The 17,054-nt window shown below is 40.0% G+C and overlaps 2 protein-coding genes across 3 annotated transcripts; one reads left to right on the forward strand and one right to left on the reverse strand.

Moving 5' to 3' along the window:
• Nucleotides 1–1,263: 1,263 nt before the first annotated feature.
• vps36 (vacuolar protein sorting 36 homolog) lies at nt 1,264–7,172 on the reverse strand. Its single transcript, XM_071460751.1, has 14 exons — nt 6,984–7,172; nt 6,662–6,730; nt 6,485–6,555; nt 5,309–5,423; nt 5,096–5,185; nt 4,386–4,472; nt 3,907–3,939; nt 3,722–3,799; nt 3,269–3,403; nt 3,056–3,121; nt 2,784–2,848; nt 2,289–2,373; nt 2,039–2,115; nt 1,264–1,877 (listed from the first exon to the last, which is right to left on the reverse strand). The coding sequence occupies exons 1-14, from the start codon at nt 7,077–7,079 to the stop codon at nt 1,796–1,798; spliced, it is 1,149 nt and encodes a 382-aa protein (XP_071316852.1). The 5' UTR covers nt 7,080–7,172; the 3' UTR covers nt 1,264–1,795.
• Nucleotides 7,173–7,364: 192 nt separating this feature from the next.
• On the forward strand, nt 7,365–16,373 carry proser1 (proline and serine rich 1). 2 transcript variants are annotated; one of them, XM_071460748.1, is made up of 12 exons: nt 7,365–7,995; nt 8,089–8,154; nt 8,601–8,669; nt 8,864–8,958; nt 9,093–9,186; nt 9,434–9,544; nt 9,639–9,740; nt 10,456–10,534; nt 10,840–10,932; nt 12,248–13,601; nt 14,935–15,079; nt 15,193–16,373. In XM_071460748.1, exons 1-12 carry the CDS (start codon nt 7,951–7,953, stop codon nt 15,313–15,315), a joined length of 2,376 nt encoding a protein of 791 aa, XP_071316849.1. In that variant the 5' UTR covers nt 7,365–7,950; the 3' UTR covers nt 15,316–16,373. The 2 variants fall into 2 exon arrangements, with proteins under 2 accessions (XP_071316849.1, XP_071316850.1); XM_071460749.1 differs by lacking the exon at nt 10,840–10,932.
• Nucleotides 16,374–17,054: the final 681 nt, after the last annotated feature.

The following is a 17,054-nucleotide window of genomic DNA, read 5'->3' on the forward strand; positions in this document are numbered from 1 at the left end:
GGTCACACATAAATCTTAATTTTTTTTTTTTATGTATGGCTGTTGTTAAAAGTAACAGATTTAAAAAGAAACTTGTTATATATTGATATGGGAATTTGTGCATCATAGCACTGTCTATCTTAAGTGGCCCACAGGAGGAGGAGGCAGAGTAAAACAAACAACAGAATAACATTTTATGCAATACAGTCATGGCAGTAAACTGCAGTATTATTCCTCTCATTGCCTACAATCAGATTACCTTCATCCCACATAAAAATACTGACAAGTCATTCTTCTATAATCCACTGATGAAAACAAACATTATTGAGATTTGAACAGAAACTCAGCAATTCAGGATATGGATTAACTTAGAATGAACCACTGAGTAAATAAGTCCTCCTAAACATGCATGAGCAGGTCCCATTTTGTATTAAAAAAAAAAAAAAACCCAAACAAAAACAAAAAACGACATTCACTAAATCTTCAGTGCCTTGCATGAATCCCAGTTATTATGATCAGACCTGCCTGAGTTCAGCTCTCATGATTTCCTGAGCCAATTAAGTTACTATCAATAAGTGAACCACATGGCATGGTAATCTAATCAGCTGTATTGCTCCTCAGACCTTCATTTTTCTAACAGAGAGCCAGCAGAAAACAGGAAGCTTCTCTGGAGATGAAACACCGTTTGCGACTCAACTCCACTCACAATGGGAACAAAGAACTTTTCTATCCTGTGTGTAAAAAGCCCTACAGGGACGCACGCAAATTAAAAATAAAAATACAGTTGCAGCACTCCCAGCAAATATAAAATTTAGACATGATGCTCCTTAGACCTAAACATTTTCTCACATTTCACACAATCATTATTACTGGAGTTACTTTTAATATGATATACTGTTAATAGATATGGTAAAGCGATTAGCACGCACTTATTTTGAAAGTTTCACTGTGCCAATAAATAGGGTGCTCACCTTTCAGTTGAGTTTCAAAACAGTCACAACTGGAATTGCTATAACCCAACCTCTGCACCGAAGGGATTTATTACCTCAAGAATGACATTTGGCAATGTGCCCTAAATTTATACTCCGTGAACCAAACTTATAGCAGATCTGGCATTTTATGTCTATCTTAGTCAAAGGCTATTAGATTCAAGGACAGTTTGACTGGAGAAGGGTCTTGATCACATTTTGATGGAGAGAGACCAAAACAAGATGAAAGTTATTTAGATCCACTTAAACATGGACATCTGGACTTTCCTTGGAAGATAAGACAGCAGGGCAAAGCTTTATTCTTTAATCGTTTATTATATAAATCTTACTTTGGAAAATGTGATTGGTGACTATAACAGAAACACTACTTGTAAGAATGTATAAGCTGTCCGATGCAAGAATATGTTAGCAAAGAAATTCAAAATTAAAGTGGTGAAAAAAATTACACTGTAAATCCCATTAAATCAATTTCCCAAACCCATTTATTACCAATGACACACTAAGCTGGGTAAATCTGGGCGCACTTTGCTGCGTGTACAGTATTTGGAGTTTGCAGATACATTTTAAAGACAGAGTCTAGCTCTTAGACCTAGATAGAAAATAGCTGGCGGTACAGACAGTGGATGAAAGATGTACCACTACCAGAACACTAACCATTCAATAATCATAACTAGACTGCATAGCACAAAGTACAGCAGGCACTCTACTGCTGCACAACAGTATATACATGTAGAGGTCAGAAGATTGTTTTAATGCATCAGTCTATACAGTGCAGTCCAGTTTAATTTCCTTTTCTCTATCTCAAGAATAATGTGACTGTAAACAGGTCAAAAGAGGTTTGGGTAGAATCGCAAACCCTCAACAGAGTCGTCTCTACACAGGTGACCCATCTTCTCAGCCAGCAACAACCTGGAGATGAGGAAGTGATAGAGAAGAAGACACTAAGAAATCAAGACAAAGAAGCTAGCGGCAAAATGCAGCAATAAAGAACTACAAAATGAGAAACAGACAAACTGTGTGGTAAAACAGAGAGATTCACATCCACATCATGAATCTCTGGGATAACTTACCGCTCTTTAGACAGAAGAACAGAGAGACCCAAGAGCTTTGCAAACTCCTCTGCTGTCAAGGAACCTTTGTCTGACACCTGTAGAACAAGAAGAGGGAGATGAAAAACTTACAACCTAAGGGTTCCAACTGTGATTTATCTCAAGATAATTTTCAAAGATGTATATCCGAGGTAGTGGAACATGCTGTTTGATCAGTCTAAGGTGTGACCATGTCATTGTCGACTTAACGTTTGTAACGGTAAAAGCTTACGTTGTCCAGTGCTGAGGCTATCATTTCCTCTTCACTGTGAGACTGCAGCTGGACCACCATCACACCACTGTCAAACACACGCAGCCTACAGTGAAGGCAAGACAGATGAAGGAAAGGGTGTGTGTGAGAGAGGGAGACGGAGAGGGAGGGGGAGGGATAGAGAACAGGTCAACAATTTTAAGCAGAGGTGATCTTTTATTAAGCCAAAATGCAACCAGTTTGGGGGGTACTGGGACCAGCATAGCAGGGAAACAGGCCAGTGTTTCTTCTGAAACCCTAGGAAGTGACAGGAAATGACAGCTGCAAAGGGCTGGATACCACTTCCAACAACAGGAAGCCAGGCAGGAAGAGCCTGGCCTCTGTGAGGCAGGCGCTACCCTGCCCTATATTCCTTTGATAAACACATAGCCTTGTCTATACAAAAAATAAATGTATGCCAGTATGCATAGATAATTTAAACAACGTAACACAAAGACAAACACAACTCAAACTCACCTCAGTGGGAGTTTCAACGACTCAAACATCTTGCATGCGTTTACCAAATCTTCTGGAGATAAAAGCTATGAAAGGGGGAAAAAAATTGAGTATCTGTCAGGCTACTAAAGACGTTTGTGTGTAGCACAAATGTGTGTATATATATATATATATATATATATATATATATATATATATATATCAAAGTTACGTTGTACTACCAGTTCAGCTAGAATGGACCACTCAAGTATGACTCAGTTATTTCATGTTGTGTGCATTTCTGTGAGCATTACCTCCATCCCTCTAGCACGGTTGACGAGACAGTACACCTCAGTCAGAGCCATCATGCCCCCACGCTCCTGAGAGGGCACAGAGTGGTAGAAAGAGAGATGCGGAGTCGGAAAGAGATGAAGATGGAAAAGAAAGTAAGGTGATGATTCACAGTAGTGCACAATCTTAGCCTGTGTTGTTGTAAAACATAGGACACCCAAACAATGCACATCTACCTCGAGAGGGGCCTGTAACATATCTCCCAGTTGCTTAGCCAGTTGCATGTGGTAATGTGTGCCTGATCCATGCGTTTCCCTGGTAACTGGGTTAGCAATACCCATACTCAGTAGGTAGGACTTAAACCGGATTGTCTGTAAAGCAGAACATAACTGTTAATAAAAAGACCAAATTGTGGACATTTAAGTGTAAAGACTGAATGGAGTAATAGTATGATGCAATAGCACTGTTGTTATGTATATATAGTTTATGTGTATATAAGTATATTATGTAAGTGCATTGGGCCCCAGATGAGACAAGGTGTGTGTGTAATGGTCCACTGAAGTTAGAAACTATTACTGGGAGGCTTTTATTGTTGAAGGTAGTTATTTCTGCATGTACAGTAATTTGAAGCAACACTTTGTTCATTGTGCCCATGTTTCTGTGCCTGATCATACTGGTCACATTGTTACCTCATCTTCTGTTATATCTCCCTGCTTGTCTTTGATCTTGTTGGCTATAGATCTGGACAGCTCCACCATCTCTTTGGCCTGTTGGTCAGAGTAGACAATCATCAATCAGCAAAACCCACTGACAGTCAGTAAGTCTGTTATAAATCACCAACTACAGGAAAATAAGAAAGGAGAGCATTCTTTACCTTCACCATCAGTTTACTGAGATCTTCAAAGGCCTGAAAAAAAGACCTTGAATGAGTAATGGTGCTCAAAAATGTCCACAATTAAATAAACCACAAAACTTCATGACTACAGATAAAATTAAAAAAAAATCATTCCAAAGTGTCCACCAGCTGTCGTATAAGCACATAACTTCATGGTTGCCTAATGAGTGTCACAGTGGCTGTGGTCAGCTTGAGTTAGCATAACTAACAATAAATTCTGATGGTGACAAGTTTTTAATGCCAGAAAAAAAGGATCACAACATTCATAGATTTATTTATTTTTTTTAAGCCAAACAACTCTGTATTCTCAGTATATTCATGGCTAAATACAAAACTTTAGCTTGGAGCTTTGTGAAGAGGTGGCAGCTTACTTTGCTTAGTTTCTTTTGTGATCTATAACATGACACCAACACAACTCCTGTTCTGACAAACTTGTCAGTATTTCAGTACTTTATTACCTCTGAAATGTTTTTGTCTGTTTCTTTCCTCTTCTCCTCTATCTTTCTCTCGATGCCAACAATCCCCACAGCACGAGTCTTTCCTGCCTACATGACCATGAAGGAAAGAAAAACATATGTAATAGTTGGTAACAAGCCTCGAAGGACAAGAGTGATGAGGGAACATATTGTCGTCTTTTTATATACAGTCTATGATTGTTCGGTCAACTGTTGCTACAGTACATAAATCAATTTTAGTGACTTTGAGTTCATAGCATTTATCAAAAAAACTAAGATTAGTGCAATCTCATTGGGAGACACATGACCTAATACAAGTGAACTAACGAAGTATAACAGCCTTCAAAAAGACTTAAATTTGTGGGATGCTGAACCTAGTTTGATATTAATTTGATGCGGAATGGTACTAAATATTTCTGAAAAGTGCTATAAAATACTCAGGGGCTGAAGTTTCGACCACTTTTATTGTCAAGCCAAAGAATAAAGTAACAACACTGCCACCCTGTGGAACATTATTTGACCTGACAGTACAGTATATCACCTACTGAACTATAAAATGGCAGCTTGGCTGGTACATATATACAATCCCCTGGTGTGAAATTAATTCACACAACCTTCTGGATATGAATATTAAAATCTCCAGGAATATAAAACAGTGGAAAAGAAGAGATTCTAGTCAGATGAGGAGGTAAGTCTGTTTAGTCTCCACCAACCTGAGGGCCGGTTCCTGTGGGGATGGGTTGTGAAACTGGTGTACTCTCCCATCTCTTCTGAGTCATTTCTTCTGTTAGCCTCCTGTAAAACTGCGGGAAAATGACACCATGTTATCACTTCCAGGTTATCAAGAACACCTAGTTTATCTGAGGCAGCAGTACAAAAAATGAAAACAAAAAGCTCTTTTTGCTACTTGCATAAGGAGGGACTACCTCAATCTGCCCATGTTCTTTGAAGGACAGCTTAATGTAGGAGTACTTGCTGTGTTGGTATGGACCTGGCTCTTTGTTGGCAGGCACTGGATGCAGGTGAATAACTATTTTTGCACTGCAGAATAAGAGATACCAATAGTTATTTTATCATAGTTAACTAATAATTTTCTTCCTCTAAATTATTGTTGTTGTTATCATAAGTGAAGGTTCATTGTTGACCTTTCACAAAACCTATTGACCTATTACCTTTTTCCAGAGCTTTTAAACACATTTACATACAACCAGCAGCTACCAAATACCATACTTTACATACAATTGTGTGCAAATGTTTGGGCATATTTTACACATTTTGTTGATTTTTGAAGTGAAAAGAAGTATATAAATCCACTGCTGCAAACAGACATAAAAATGAGCCTCTTGCTTCCACTGTTAATGTACTGTAACGTTTTATATCATGAACTTAAAACATAAAAATTTTGGGAACACACAGATCTTCATTAAATAGTTAGACCTTAATTGATTTGTAATGACTTATAAAGCAAGTGATTAACTGTCATCAGGAAGTGTCAGCTGATGATGTTTCTAGAGCTGATAAATCATCTGACTTTTCAAACCTTGTTGTCAAAAGCCATGGGCTCTTCTAAGCTAGTGACTGAGGATATGAAAATGAAACTAATTGATGCCTACAAACCAGGGGAGGCTATAAAACGTAATCAAAGTGCTTCCTGTTTGACATTTCCACAGACCAGTATGTCATTATAAAATGGCCTTTATGGGGAACCGTGGAAGTCAAAACAAGACCTGGAAGGATTAAATCTTGGTGGGAAAAATGACCTGGCCAGCAGGTCACTCCGTGCAAGACAGCCTAAAATACCTCATAACTTAAAGCGATCTGCAGGCGGAGTAGCTCAAAATCCCTAAATCATTTAATTCATTAAATAAAAAGGAGCATTCTATTAACAGCTGAAGAAAGGCTCATTTGTAATGCATGTTTGCTTCAAGGGCCCAAACGTTTGCATTCATGTATTAAATGCAACTACACGTGATGACAATGGAGGCATCTCCATGACAATTTTAGGAAACTACACCCACTGATGAAGACAGCAAGGTGGATTGAAAGCCCCAGTGGACCTTAGATTATGTTTAACGCCACATAAAGTATTTCCTGACACTGACCTCTTTCCTATTCCTGCAGCCTGCTCCTCAAAGAAGATGATCTGTGTCAGGGGCATGGCTATGCAGCATTCCTTAGAGAAATACACAAGTCATCATGAGAGCCAGCACCCAAAATGTGAAAAGCACCACTCCTCACACAGTCAGTACTGTACGCAGTCCTGTTTGCTGCTCTCTTACATGATTTTTAACATCCCTCCAGATCAGCCGATGGGTGCTCAACAAGGCAACTCCAACATCCAGCTTAGCCTGGTGCAGTGAATGACAGAAAAAGACGCGATGTTATTATTTGCTTATATTAAGTCCACTTTTTCTTCTATAATCTCCATACACTACACATTTAACCACGTAAACCCACAATGATCTACCTGAACTTCACCAGCACTGTCATGATTGCCGTATTATTCAACTATCTGAACATTGTTCAACATTATTGCGTTTGAGTTTTAGCTGCTGTATCGTGTCAGGCCACAAACTAGGCTATCAGAGAGGAAAACTATACCTTATCATCCCCGTCATACAGCCTCACACCTCGTTGCTGGATCACTAAAGTTTCGTTTATTTCTAAGAGCCCATTTGACCACGAAAAGCGGTCCATTTTTACTGTCCTAAGAACAATTTATTCCTCTTTTTACTGCGTCGCCGAGACTCATTTCATGTTTACTTCTTGTACACTGTCCAAAATTTGGCCTGACACCGCCTGCATAGAAACATTAAAACAGAATTTAAAAAATAATATAGGTTCAAGTTAATTTAATTAACAATTGTATCAACTATAAATCACCCTTTTGTACTGATAATATTACTCAAAGGAACTGCAGTTTTGTTATTTTTTACATAAATTGCTGCACAGTGTTTTTTTCTGACTAACTGCCTCAGAGGGGTCCTTCTCGGTGTTGACGTTACTAGCGCCAGCTGTCAGTGGAAGCTAGCTCCAGTGCTATCTGTCCTTTCTTTTTTTTTTTTGAATGAATTCATATATAATCCAGCCTGCATTGTATTTATCGCCAGAACTGGATTTAAACTAAGCTTGGATGAAATACGTGCAGATATTTTATTCGCATTTTCTCGAGTGGTTTGGTTGAGCTGTGCTCAGCACTGCGGTAGCTGTAGCTTGTTGTTAGCTTGTTGTTAGCTGCGGACAGATCTGCTGCATACAGCTCCACCTGTTTGGAAGTCATTGTTCACAGCCGGAAAAGTTGTATCGTAAAGGACTGGAAAGATCATGCAGCTTTATTACGGATTTAACCATATAGTGCGAATATTTATTGTTTTAAATTATGCTTTCAGTGCATATGAATGAATCAGTGACGCTGGAACAGTAACAAAGTAATTGGAGATACAGTCATCCGAATGCATTTTGTCTTAAATGACCTTATCTGTTGTGTTGTAAAAAGTGTATTTACCAAGTGCGTGATATAATAAGTGTTCATTGTCAAAGAGGCTAGTGTTTGTTTAAATCAACAAACATGGATAAAAAGTCATTTGACATTGTCTTGGATGAGATAAGAAAGGTAAAAATCCTCTAATCCTAAACTGTCTGTTCGCTTTATGATTTGAAGTCGCTTCATCCCCAGGGTTTGTTATTTCTCCATCCTGTGTTTCAGTGCGTCCTGACCGATCAGCGCATCAAAGCCATAGAGCAGGTGCATGGATATTTCTCCAGTGAGCAGGTAACTGCCCCAACATCAACACTGTCATATTACCTGGATTTTAACACGCTAGTTAGACAGTGTTCCCACAAAACCTGTAAAATCATTCATAGAAATTAGACCCTGATAAGATTAGTAGTTGCAGATTTACCTCATAACCAATGCTGCATATGGGTAGATTTTAAAATTGAATTCTTAGGTAAATTGAACTCATGAGTTAAGATGTTAGAGCATGCGTTTGTAATTTAATATAGTCGCAAATACCTTGTTGGATGTAGCTAATGCACACTAAGGATTAATATGTGTTTGCAGTTGTTGTTTTCTTGCTAGTTACAACCTAACAGAGAAAAAACATACATAGTGTTAGAATATCTCTTCAATCCATATAAATACTCTTATACTTTATGCTACTTCCATACTAGAGCAGTGCAGCATTGTAAATTGTAACACTGCCTTGTTCATTACAGGTGATGGAGATACTGAGGTATTTTTCGTGGGCAGATCCGCAGATTAAAGCAGTTAAAGCCCTGCAGCATGTAAGTAACAGATGTTTTAAGTGACAGTGATATCAAAATATTTTGCATCAGTATTTTATTACAATATTTTTGCCTAATTATATTATGCTAACAATAGATATAAGAGAAGTGAAATTGTAAAATACAGTATTCTGTGTGTCACTGGTGTGTTTCAAAGTGTTAGTTGAACATGTTTCTCCTTCATTTGCTTTTAGAAAATGGTTGCAATCCCTACAACCAAAGTTGCAAATATCCTGAATTGCTTCACTTTCTCAAAGGACAGACTGATTGTTCTGGAACTGATAGCTTTGTGAGTACAAAAAAATATTAGCCTACATATTACATATTTAAAAATATTGGAATATGAACCTGTTCGGTCCATTCACCAATGTGAATTAGACTAAATGGTTACTTGAGAAATGTTGTGTCTCTGTTCCTATACAGGAACATTTCAGATGCTCAAAATTACCGTCCTGTGGAGGATCTGTTTCGCATACACTTGTCTGAGAAGAAGCGAGCTCGCAGGATACTGGAGCAAGTAAGTTGCCAAATCCATTTCCATGGTTTTTTTTGTGCTCTAGGTGGGTTAGCATGGAAGGCCCATTTGCTAATCTCTTGTGTATGTCTTGGTATCAAATTACCTTGAGGAGTTTCTTTGATAGCCATAACGTCCAAAAAGACACAATTGTTACCTATTGAAATGTACTGGGCGCACAATTGATTCCATGTGAATGAATTACCATTGACATCCATAATACTAATAATTATAATATTTTTATTGTTAGGTGTGTAAGGTTGGCTGCAAGGCCCCTGTAGCCATGATCTCCTCCTGTGGTATGATACCAGGGAATCCATACCCTAAAGGCAGACCCAGTCTGGTCACTGGCACATTCCCTGTAAGTATGTGTAGGTAATATAAAGTTGGAAAATTTATGTAAAAAAAAAACTTTCTTTTACCATTACAAAATTGTATTTTGTTTACAATCACAGGGAATCCCTCCAGTAAAAAAAGAAGGAGAGAAGAAAGATGATACCTCTAACAATATGGAGGGAAAAGGAATTGCTTCCCGGATTATTGGACCATTCAAACCTGTAAGAACTAGAAGGGGAATCGGTGACTGGGATGATGTAATAGAGGCCTCACATGACTGATTCTATTACTTAGACATGATTAAGACCTTCACCTTCGTGTCAAGCCTCACAATGTAATGATAGATGTGGTGAGAGTGCCAAGTGTACTTGAGTAAGGGCTTTACGATAGAGTGTGTAAACAGAGTAATGGAAACACACACAGAATCAAATACGTTAGTAATGTACTAAGAAGAAGAACACCTTAATGGCCGCCCTTCACATCTGCATATAAAACATGGAAAGTGACTTTGCAGACTGCACTCCAGTATTTTCTGGATTATGAAAGATGTTTGATTTTTGTAGTCATTAAAAAAACTTTTGAATAACCATACACAACCACGGTTTGACCTTCAATATTTTTCTTTTTGGTTTAATCCTGTATAACACTGTTAGTTGCCTTGTGTCAAATTTGAAAACTTGCACATGCAGTTGGTGAAAGTGACAGATCTTAAATCCTTTTAAATGTGGTGTTGTCATTTTCCAACATCCCACACAGAAATTTAAGAGTTTATTTACGTGACTCATTAAAATAGTAGAAATGTCTAAACTGCTGCCTTTATAATATAGACATTGATTAGTTAGTAATGCACTTTGTGAAACATTAAATATTATAATTGGACAGAACTGGCTGATCAGGCAATTAAGTGTTTTATATCTATTGTCTCTTCCTTTATAGTTTCCTTCAACCTACAACCCTCATCGGCCTGTGCCCTACCCTATACCACCGTGCCGACCCCATGCTACCATTGCACCAAGTAAGAAATAACCCTTTTACACACACATATCCCTGCCTTTTCCCTGCTCTGTGCAGAAATCGAATACTGTAACTGTCAATAATAAAAAAAAAAAACAAAAAACAAAAAAACACACAACTGACTGAGGAATGAATAATGCTGCTTTGAGTGGCTTTAAGTTATAGTTAGGCATGTTTTATTACTGCCATCTGGGATGGGGTGAAGTATACTTGGTAGTGGGTTGAGTTGTGTGTGATTCTTAAATTTGTGTGTGTATCTGCATGAGTGTGTGGTGGACACTGTTAATATTTACAACTGCTACTCAGGTGCGTACAACAACGCAGGCCTTGTTTCTGTGGGAGGGGTTATAACGGCCAGCGTGCCCCCTCCCCCCTACAACTCTACCCACAAAGTAGCAGGTATGATTCGATGGAAGCGAGTGTGTGCGCGCTTGTGACAGCAAATAGGCACTCCCTGAGGCTTGCCGCCTAACTTCCTGGCATGCTGCTTACCTGCGCTTCTCCAGTTTCCTGCCTTTATCAGGTGAAGAATGCGCTTCTCACGTCTGTTCACTGTTCACTGAGTGACCAGAAAAATACAGCCCCCTCTACATTTTAATGCATTCCACTACAACAGCTGTGTGTTGCATTCAAGTGAAAACTTTAATTTAGAGTTCTTAAAGAGATGTTGATTCAGTTTGATGGTAATTTCTAATGGGGTGTTGTTGGATTAGATTGCATTATATCCAATCCACCTGCATTTCTGTTATATTTAATATATATTCTTTTTCCATATGTGTAGTTTAGATGGGACAATAGGGAAATTAGATTAAAATACCATCGGATACAACACACAACAACACCACTAATTACAGCCTCAAAAAGTGACACAAAATGACAACAGACGAATGTCTAAAATTGGAGTCTCAACAAAAACAAAACTATTTTTTGCAAGGCTGTTGTATTGTATTGCCGCACATGTTGCAGATATTTCTCTTTTCTGGTCAGTCAGTGCAGAAGTATGTTTTGGTGATTTGTGAGAACAGGTCTTTGGGTGCCTGGACTGGGAATAACTTCAAACTAATGTCATTAATCTTTTTCTTTCTGGAATCATGCTGTGGGCTGGCATTTAACATGCATTGCTTGGGAAAACTTATTATTTGAAGGCAGGGTCTTATCAATTTTCACAATTGAAATACATCTTTAAGGGCCTTTGGGGATATATCTGGTCAAGCACAAAGATGAATGTAGTTTTATTAAATTGAGAAAATATCCAGATGATAACAGTGTGAGATTTAATTAGTTAAAGTTAATTGGAGGTTAACTAAATAAATCATTTAAACATTTCCCCAAAGGTAAAAAGAAGACATATTCCAATCTTGAAAATTGTTGGAATTTCCATGTAATAAGCTGCACGCAGGGATGCTCTCTGGCTATTCCTCTTTGCTCTGTCTCCTCTCTCATTTTTTTTGATATGTGAGTGGATTGCTTCTTCTAAAATAGTTTGTTGGGCTTTAATCTGTTCTGCCTATGTCCTGGATTGAAATTTGTTTTTTAATAATAACACTGCTGATCAGGGAAAACCAAAATTCATCATTTAATGTAACTGTTTTGTACTATTTAATTGATGTACATGTTTTTATTTTTCTTAGCTGGTTCTAATAACATGTCAGATGATTGTAGCAATTATTTTAGGTTACCTTTCTTACCAGCTCTGATCTTCTTCTGCTTCCAGGTTACGCCAAACCAGGCAATCCACAGCACACCACACCTGGAGTCAACAGCGGGCCCCTCCTCATTCCTCATGGGTCCACGCCTTCTACCCCTGTCCCACCCCAGGCCTCTCCCGCTCAGCCGCCTCCCACAACTCCCATCACACCAGTTTTCCCCGGCATGGTGCCCTCTCACAACCCTAATGCCCCCTCTCCCTCTCCTGCTCCATCCCCATCTGTCATCAAAGCAGGACCACAGACCCCCAGTGGTCATGCTACACCTACACCCTCATCTGTCATTAAAGCCCACACCCCTTCAGGAACCCCCTGTGGAACTCCTGTTCCTGGCAGTGGGGGCTTTTCCTCATCCCCCTTCCATGTCATTTCCCGACCAGGTACCCCCGCTACCTCCCGTGGCGGCCCAGATCTCCTGTCTCAGACGAACTCCATGGGCTCAACTCAGCAGAAAGTTTTTTCCCAGTCCACAGATCACCAGTCAGGACCCAATTTCCCTGGCATACACCAACAAGCAGGTAACCCTTCTGGGTCAGTGATACGAAGTTACACCCCCTCTGGACCACAGTCTCTCACTCCTGGATCATCCACTCCAGTAATTCCGAGCTGTTCCACCCCAGGCCTCAGTCCCAAACCCTCTCCAGCTCACTCTGCTCAGGCTCAGGCTGCCATTGCTTCAGCTGGAGCCCTGAACAGACACACTGGGGGTAGTGGCAGTAACAGCCCTGTTCCCTCTGCTTTCAAGGGCACCTCTCGTTCTGGCACACCGTCTGTCAGCTCACTGGTGGTCTCAGGTTCTGCGCAGGCTGCTCTGGCACGTTCCTTGGGTCTGCCACATCCCTCAGGTTCCCCTCAAGTCTCTCTCCCTAGTCCTGTTGCTATCACAGGCCTCCAAGCTCTTTCCTCCAGCCCAGCTCCCTCTCATTATCCCGGCCTGTCCCATTTCCCCTCCCTTTCTTCCTCTCTCCCTCCTTCCTCGATCCCTTCATCAATGCCCACTACTAACATTTCTAACCACCCACCGACCTCCATCTACCCAGCCTTGGCTACCAACGCTGCACCCAGTGCAGCGTCCCCTTTCGGCCTAGGCCTCACTTCTGCCCCTTCTATATTCCCAGGCCTTCCGCCTGGCCCTAGCCCTGCTGCCTTCCCAGGATTGGGTGTGTCAGGGGGGCACAGTGCAGGGAGCCCTGTATTGTCTTCATTTATGGGACTGCCAGGTGCCACTCCATCCTCAGTAGCATCAGTGGCACCACTGCAGGCAGCGGCAGCGGCGGCAGCAGCAGCAGCAGCAGGGGTTCCATCATCATCACCAGTTTTACCAGGCTTTGCATCTGCCTTCAGCTCCAATTTCCAGCCTGGGTATGTCAAACTAGTTTCATAGGCACTTACATTGAGCTTTGAACATTTTTACTATCTCATATACACAGATAATTTAAAATGACCCCTAACAATTTCATATTGTTTTTCTGCTGATACTTAATTTAGTTTCAGACCACAGCAGCAGTAGATTTGAATGGAGATCCCTGTATGCCAATAGTATTATTGTTGCGGAGTACATGGCGCGATCACCTTCCCCAGTCTCTATTCTGCAGTCCCAATCACTCAGTCTTTCATTAATCAGGAAGAATATGTAGGAATGCTGCATATTTTTTTCAGCACACAGACAGAAAGTTAGCGGACCATTAGGAGATATGAATTTGACAAAAGGTGTGTTACAATCGCCTACTCTACCTAGGCGCACATGTGACATTTATTTCCACTTGTGTGTAAAATGGCTGGAAAAAAGGGCATCATAAATCACGTCAAGTGAGTTCCCACTTTGGGTTGTATTTGGTAAGTGGAAACACTGCACTTACAAAGTGCAAAGAGCACTGGCACTCCCTGCAGTTTGAGGGATAGACTTTGGTTTATGTCGTCTAGAAGAGTTCTTTGCCTGCTCTATTAGGTGATTACTGCCTGCCATATATAGGGCATGTTATCTTGTTAATGAACACATGTTGTAAACACAAGCCTCACCTTTTGTTGATTTTACATGCACCCAATAAACAGGTGGAAGAGCTCTCCAATTAGCGAGCAATGAATACATTTTAATATTTATACAGAGGGAGTTCCAACAATATACCACCTCCATACTATTGTTTTGCAACCACTTTTATAAGATGTAAGAAGAGGTATCCACTCTCTGTTTTTGGAGCATTTTTTTCCTTTATTAGATAGTGACAGTAGAGACACAGGAAATGCAGGGAGAGAGTACGTGAATGAATGTGCCCTAACTATTCAGTCATCAGGTCATCCCAAGTAAACGCAAATATTAATAGACGATACTGTATACTCAAACCATGCACAGAGACTTAAAGGAATAGTATGACATTTTGGGGAAATGCACTTCACCTTCGAGCAGACAAGAAGATGAGAGTATCAACTACCTGGAGTCTCTGCTGGTTGCCTGGTAACCTCTGAGCTATAGTGCAGCACATTATCCTCCATAAAACAACTGTGAACTGTTGTTTGTATAAGGGATATACATACATACGGCTTAATTCTTAAGGTTTAGAGGTGCTGGTATTCTAAGCTAAGCTAACAAGGTGTTTGTAAGAAATTTCCCAAAATTGTCAACTATTTTTTTTTAAATAAGAAAAACAACAGTTGTTAAGAGATTTATAGTCTGAGAATAATTATGTGTGTATTCCAGGTTGACCAGTGGACTCCAGCCTCCAGGAAGCAGCGGGTTCCCTGGCTTGTTGTCTTTCCCTGGGGTACCAGGCTTCTCCCCCTCTGCCTCCCCTGCTGCCCTTGGTGGCCTCCACAACCCAACCATGCAGTCTGCCCTGCTGCAGGTAGCCAAACGCACACACATACACACACACACTACTCGAGCAGAGTACAAGTATTTGAATATTGGTCTGATAAAGCCTCACTGCTACAAAAACGCTACCTTTCTTTGTTCTAGGCTCATCCCACATCTGCTTTGGAGAGCTTTCCTCAGCCCAACAGTTTCACCAACTACCCTCCAGGCCCAGGAAACACCTTCCCCCTCCAACCAGGCCTGCACCCTCAGTTGGGTTGGCAATGAAATCCACAGTTCACTGTGAAACATTGAGTATAATTACATGTTGACCCCTATCTTGCCTGTCCAACCCTGCCCTGTTCTATATGTTGGCCTTGAACCCTAGAGAGCACAAGATAACAGATATATGTTTCAATACTGTGTATGTTACACACAGAATTACTCAGTATAACAAGGAACACTACCATTGAAAGCAGTTGAAATAGTTTATGAGGGAGAGGGCATATTTCCTATATAATTAATAGTGAACCGTTGTAAATATTAGTTGTCAAAGTTGTTTTAGGTTTTAAAAATAGACTGTGACTGGTTTTAATGTTAGCTGGAATTTGCTGTTTTTAAATGAAGATTATCAACATTTATTAGTGAATAATGAATTATAGAAAAATTGAAAAATGTACATGATATCATGTAATGACTTGACATTACCCTCATGTAGTATCTCATGTCCAATCTCAGTAGAAAGAACATGCTTATGATACTGATTGAGTGTCCTGAATTGAATATTGTATTATGACATGAACTTTTTTGTTGACATATGGTATATTGAGTCAAACTTTGACATGGGCACACAATGAATATTTTAAACCCTTGTTCTGTGTCAAGGCTGGGGGTGTTGTATACAAAACTTGCATTTGGCAGCTCTGCTCATGTCCGGTTATTTTTAGTGAACACCCACTTGTGGCTGTCAGCAGTTTACTGTGATTCACATTTTGTATGTTTACAAAGTTCTTTTGACAGATATGACAATGCTAGTACAGCTATCACAGTATTTGACCTGACTCACTGTATGCAGATATTTCTGAGGACAGCTTAAAGCATTGTTGAATAATATGTGGACTTCGGATGTATGACTGTATTCTACGGTGATGCTTTGCAACATAGTGAGTCATTTTTCATAATTTACTGTACACCCCAGTTAGTACTCAAACCTACAGGGATTCACTCAGAGAGTTACTTTATTGTTTGAGATTAATAGACTTTTTGTTTGTTACACTGTGTTGTTTTGCCTTTTTTTGTATTTGCACCTGTTTTATTATTTTGTCAGTAAACTGCCGTTTGCTGTAGCTGTTGCTGTCTCTCTGTTCAATGCAGTGCCAGAAGTATCATCCAGGCCTCTTGAGTGATATTACTGAAAGTGGACAAAATACTGAAAATACCTAATAGAAAATAGGTTAAATGTAACTAACTCACAATTACAAAACAACATGAATGTGGGCCGGACAAGGTGGTGGGGCCTTTCTGTGTGGAGTTTGCGTGCGTGCGCTCACCGTGTCTGTGTACTCCGGGTACTCTGGCTTCCTCCCACAGTCCAAAGACATGCACATTGGACATGGTCAGGTTGATTGGTGACTCTAAATTGCCCACAGGTGTGAATGTGTTTGTCTCTATATGTCAGCCCTGTGATAGACTGGCTACCTGTCCAGGTTGCACCCCGCCCAATGTCAGCTGGGATTGGCTCCAGCCCCTCCCCACAACCCTGTATGGATAAGTGGTATAGATAATGGATGGATGTGTCAAAGGGACTTGGTCATGGACAAACAGCATAATGAACATACCTATACTTTGTAACAGCAAAGAAAAGGTTAAAGGTCCAGGTTTGTGTTCATAGTTGATGTATATTACAAATTGCAGCTTCAAAAACAGATAATTTATAAGATATTAGTATATGACAAGACTGAGTACACCCCTGTGCAGTAAAATGTGAAATGTTTAAAAGCTGTACCAAGTTACAATAATTATACTAA

This window comes from Trachinotus anak, unplaced genomic scaffold, assembly GCF_046630095.1.
Source record: "Trachinotus anak isolate AG129_WGS33_773 ecotype Australia unplaced genomic scaffold, CSIRO_AGI_Tana_v1 ptg000024l, whole genome shotgun sequence".
NCBI classification, from domain to species: Eukaryota; Metazoa; Chordata; class Actinopteri; order Carangiformes; family Carangidae; genus Trachinotus; species Trachinotus anak.

Excerpts from the sequence above, each read along its gene's own strand:
- vps36 (XM_071460751.1), bottom strand. The coding sequence starts at position 7,079 with ATGGACCGCTTTTCGTGGTCAAATGGGCTCTTAGAAATAAACGAAACT. Across the intron at positions 6,731-6,983 it reads TGTATGACGGGGATGATAAG|GCTAAGCTGGATGTTGGAGT; the intron begins GTATAGTTTTCC and ends TCACTGCACCAG. Across the intron at positions 3,940-4,385 it reads CAGACAAAAACATTTCAGAG|GCCTTTGAAGATCTCAGTAA; the intron begins GTAATAAAGTAC and ends TCTTTTTTTCAG.
- proser1 (XM_071460748.1), top strand. The coding sequence starts at position 7,951 with ATGGATAAAAAGTCATTTGACATTGTCTTGGATGAGATAAGAAAG. Across the intron at positions 8,670-8,863 it reads CAGTTAAAGCCCTGCAGCAT|AAAATGGTTGCAATCCCTAC; the intron begins GTAAGTAACAGA and ends ATTTGCTTTTAG. Across the intron at positions 10,933-12,247 it reads CTCTACCCACAAAGTAGCAG|GTTACGCCAAACCAGGCAAT; the intron begins GTATGATTCGAT and ends TTCTGCTTCCAG.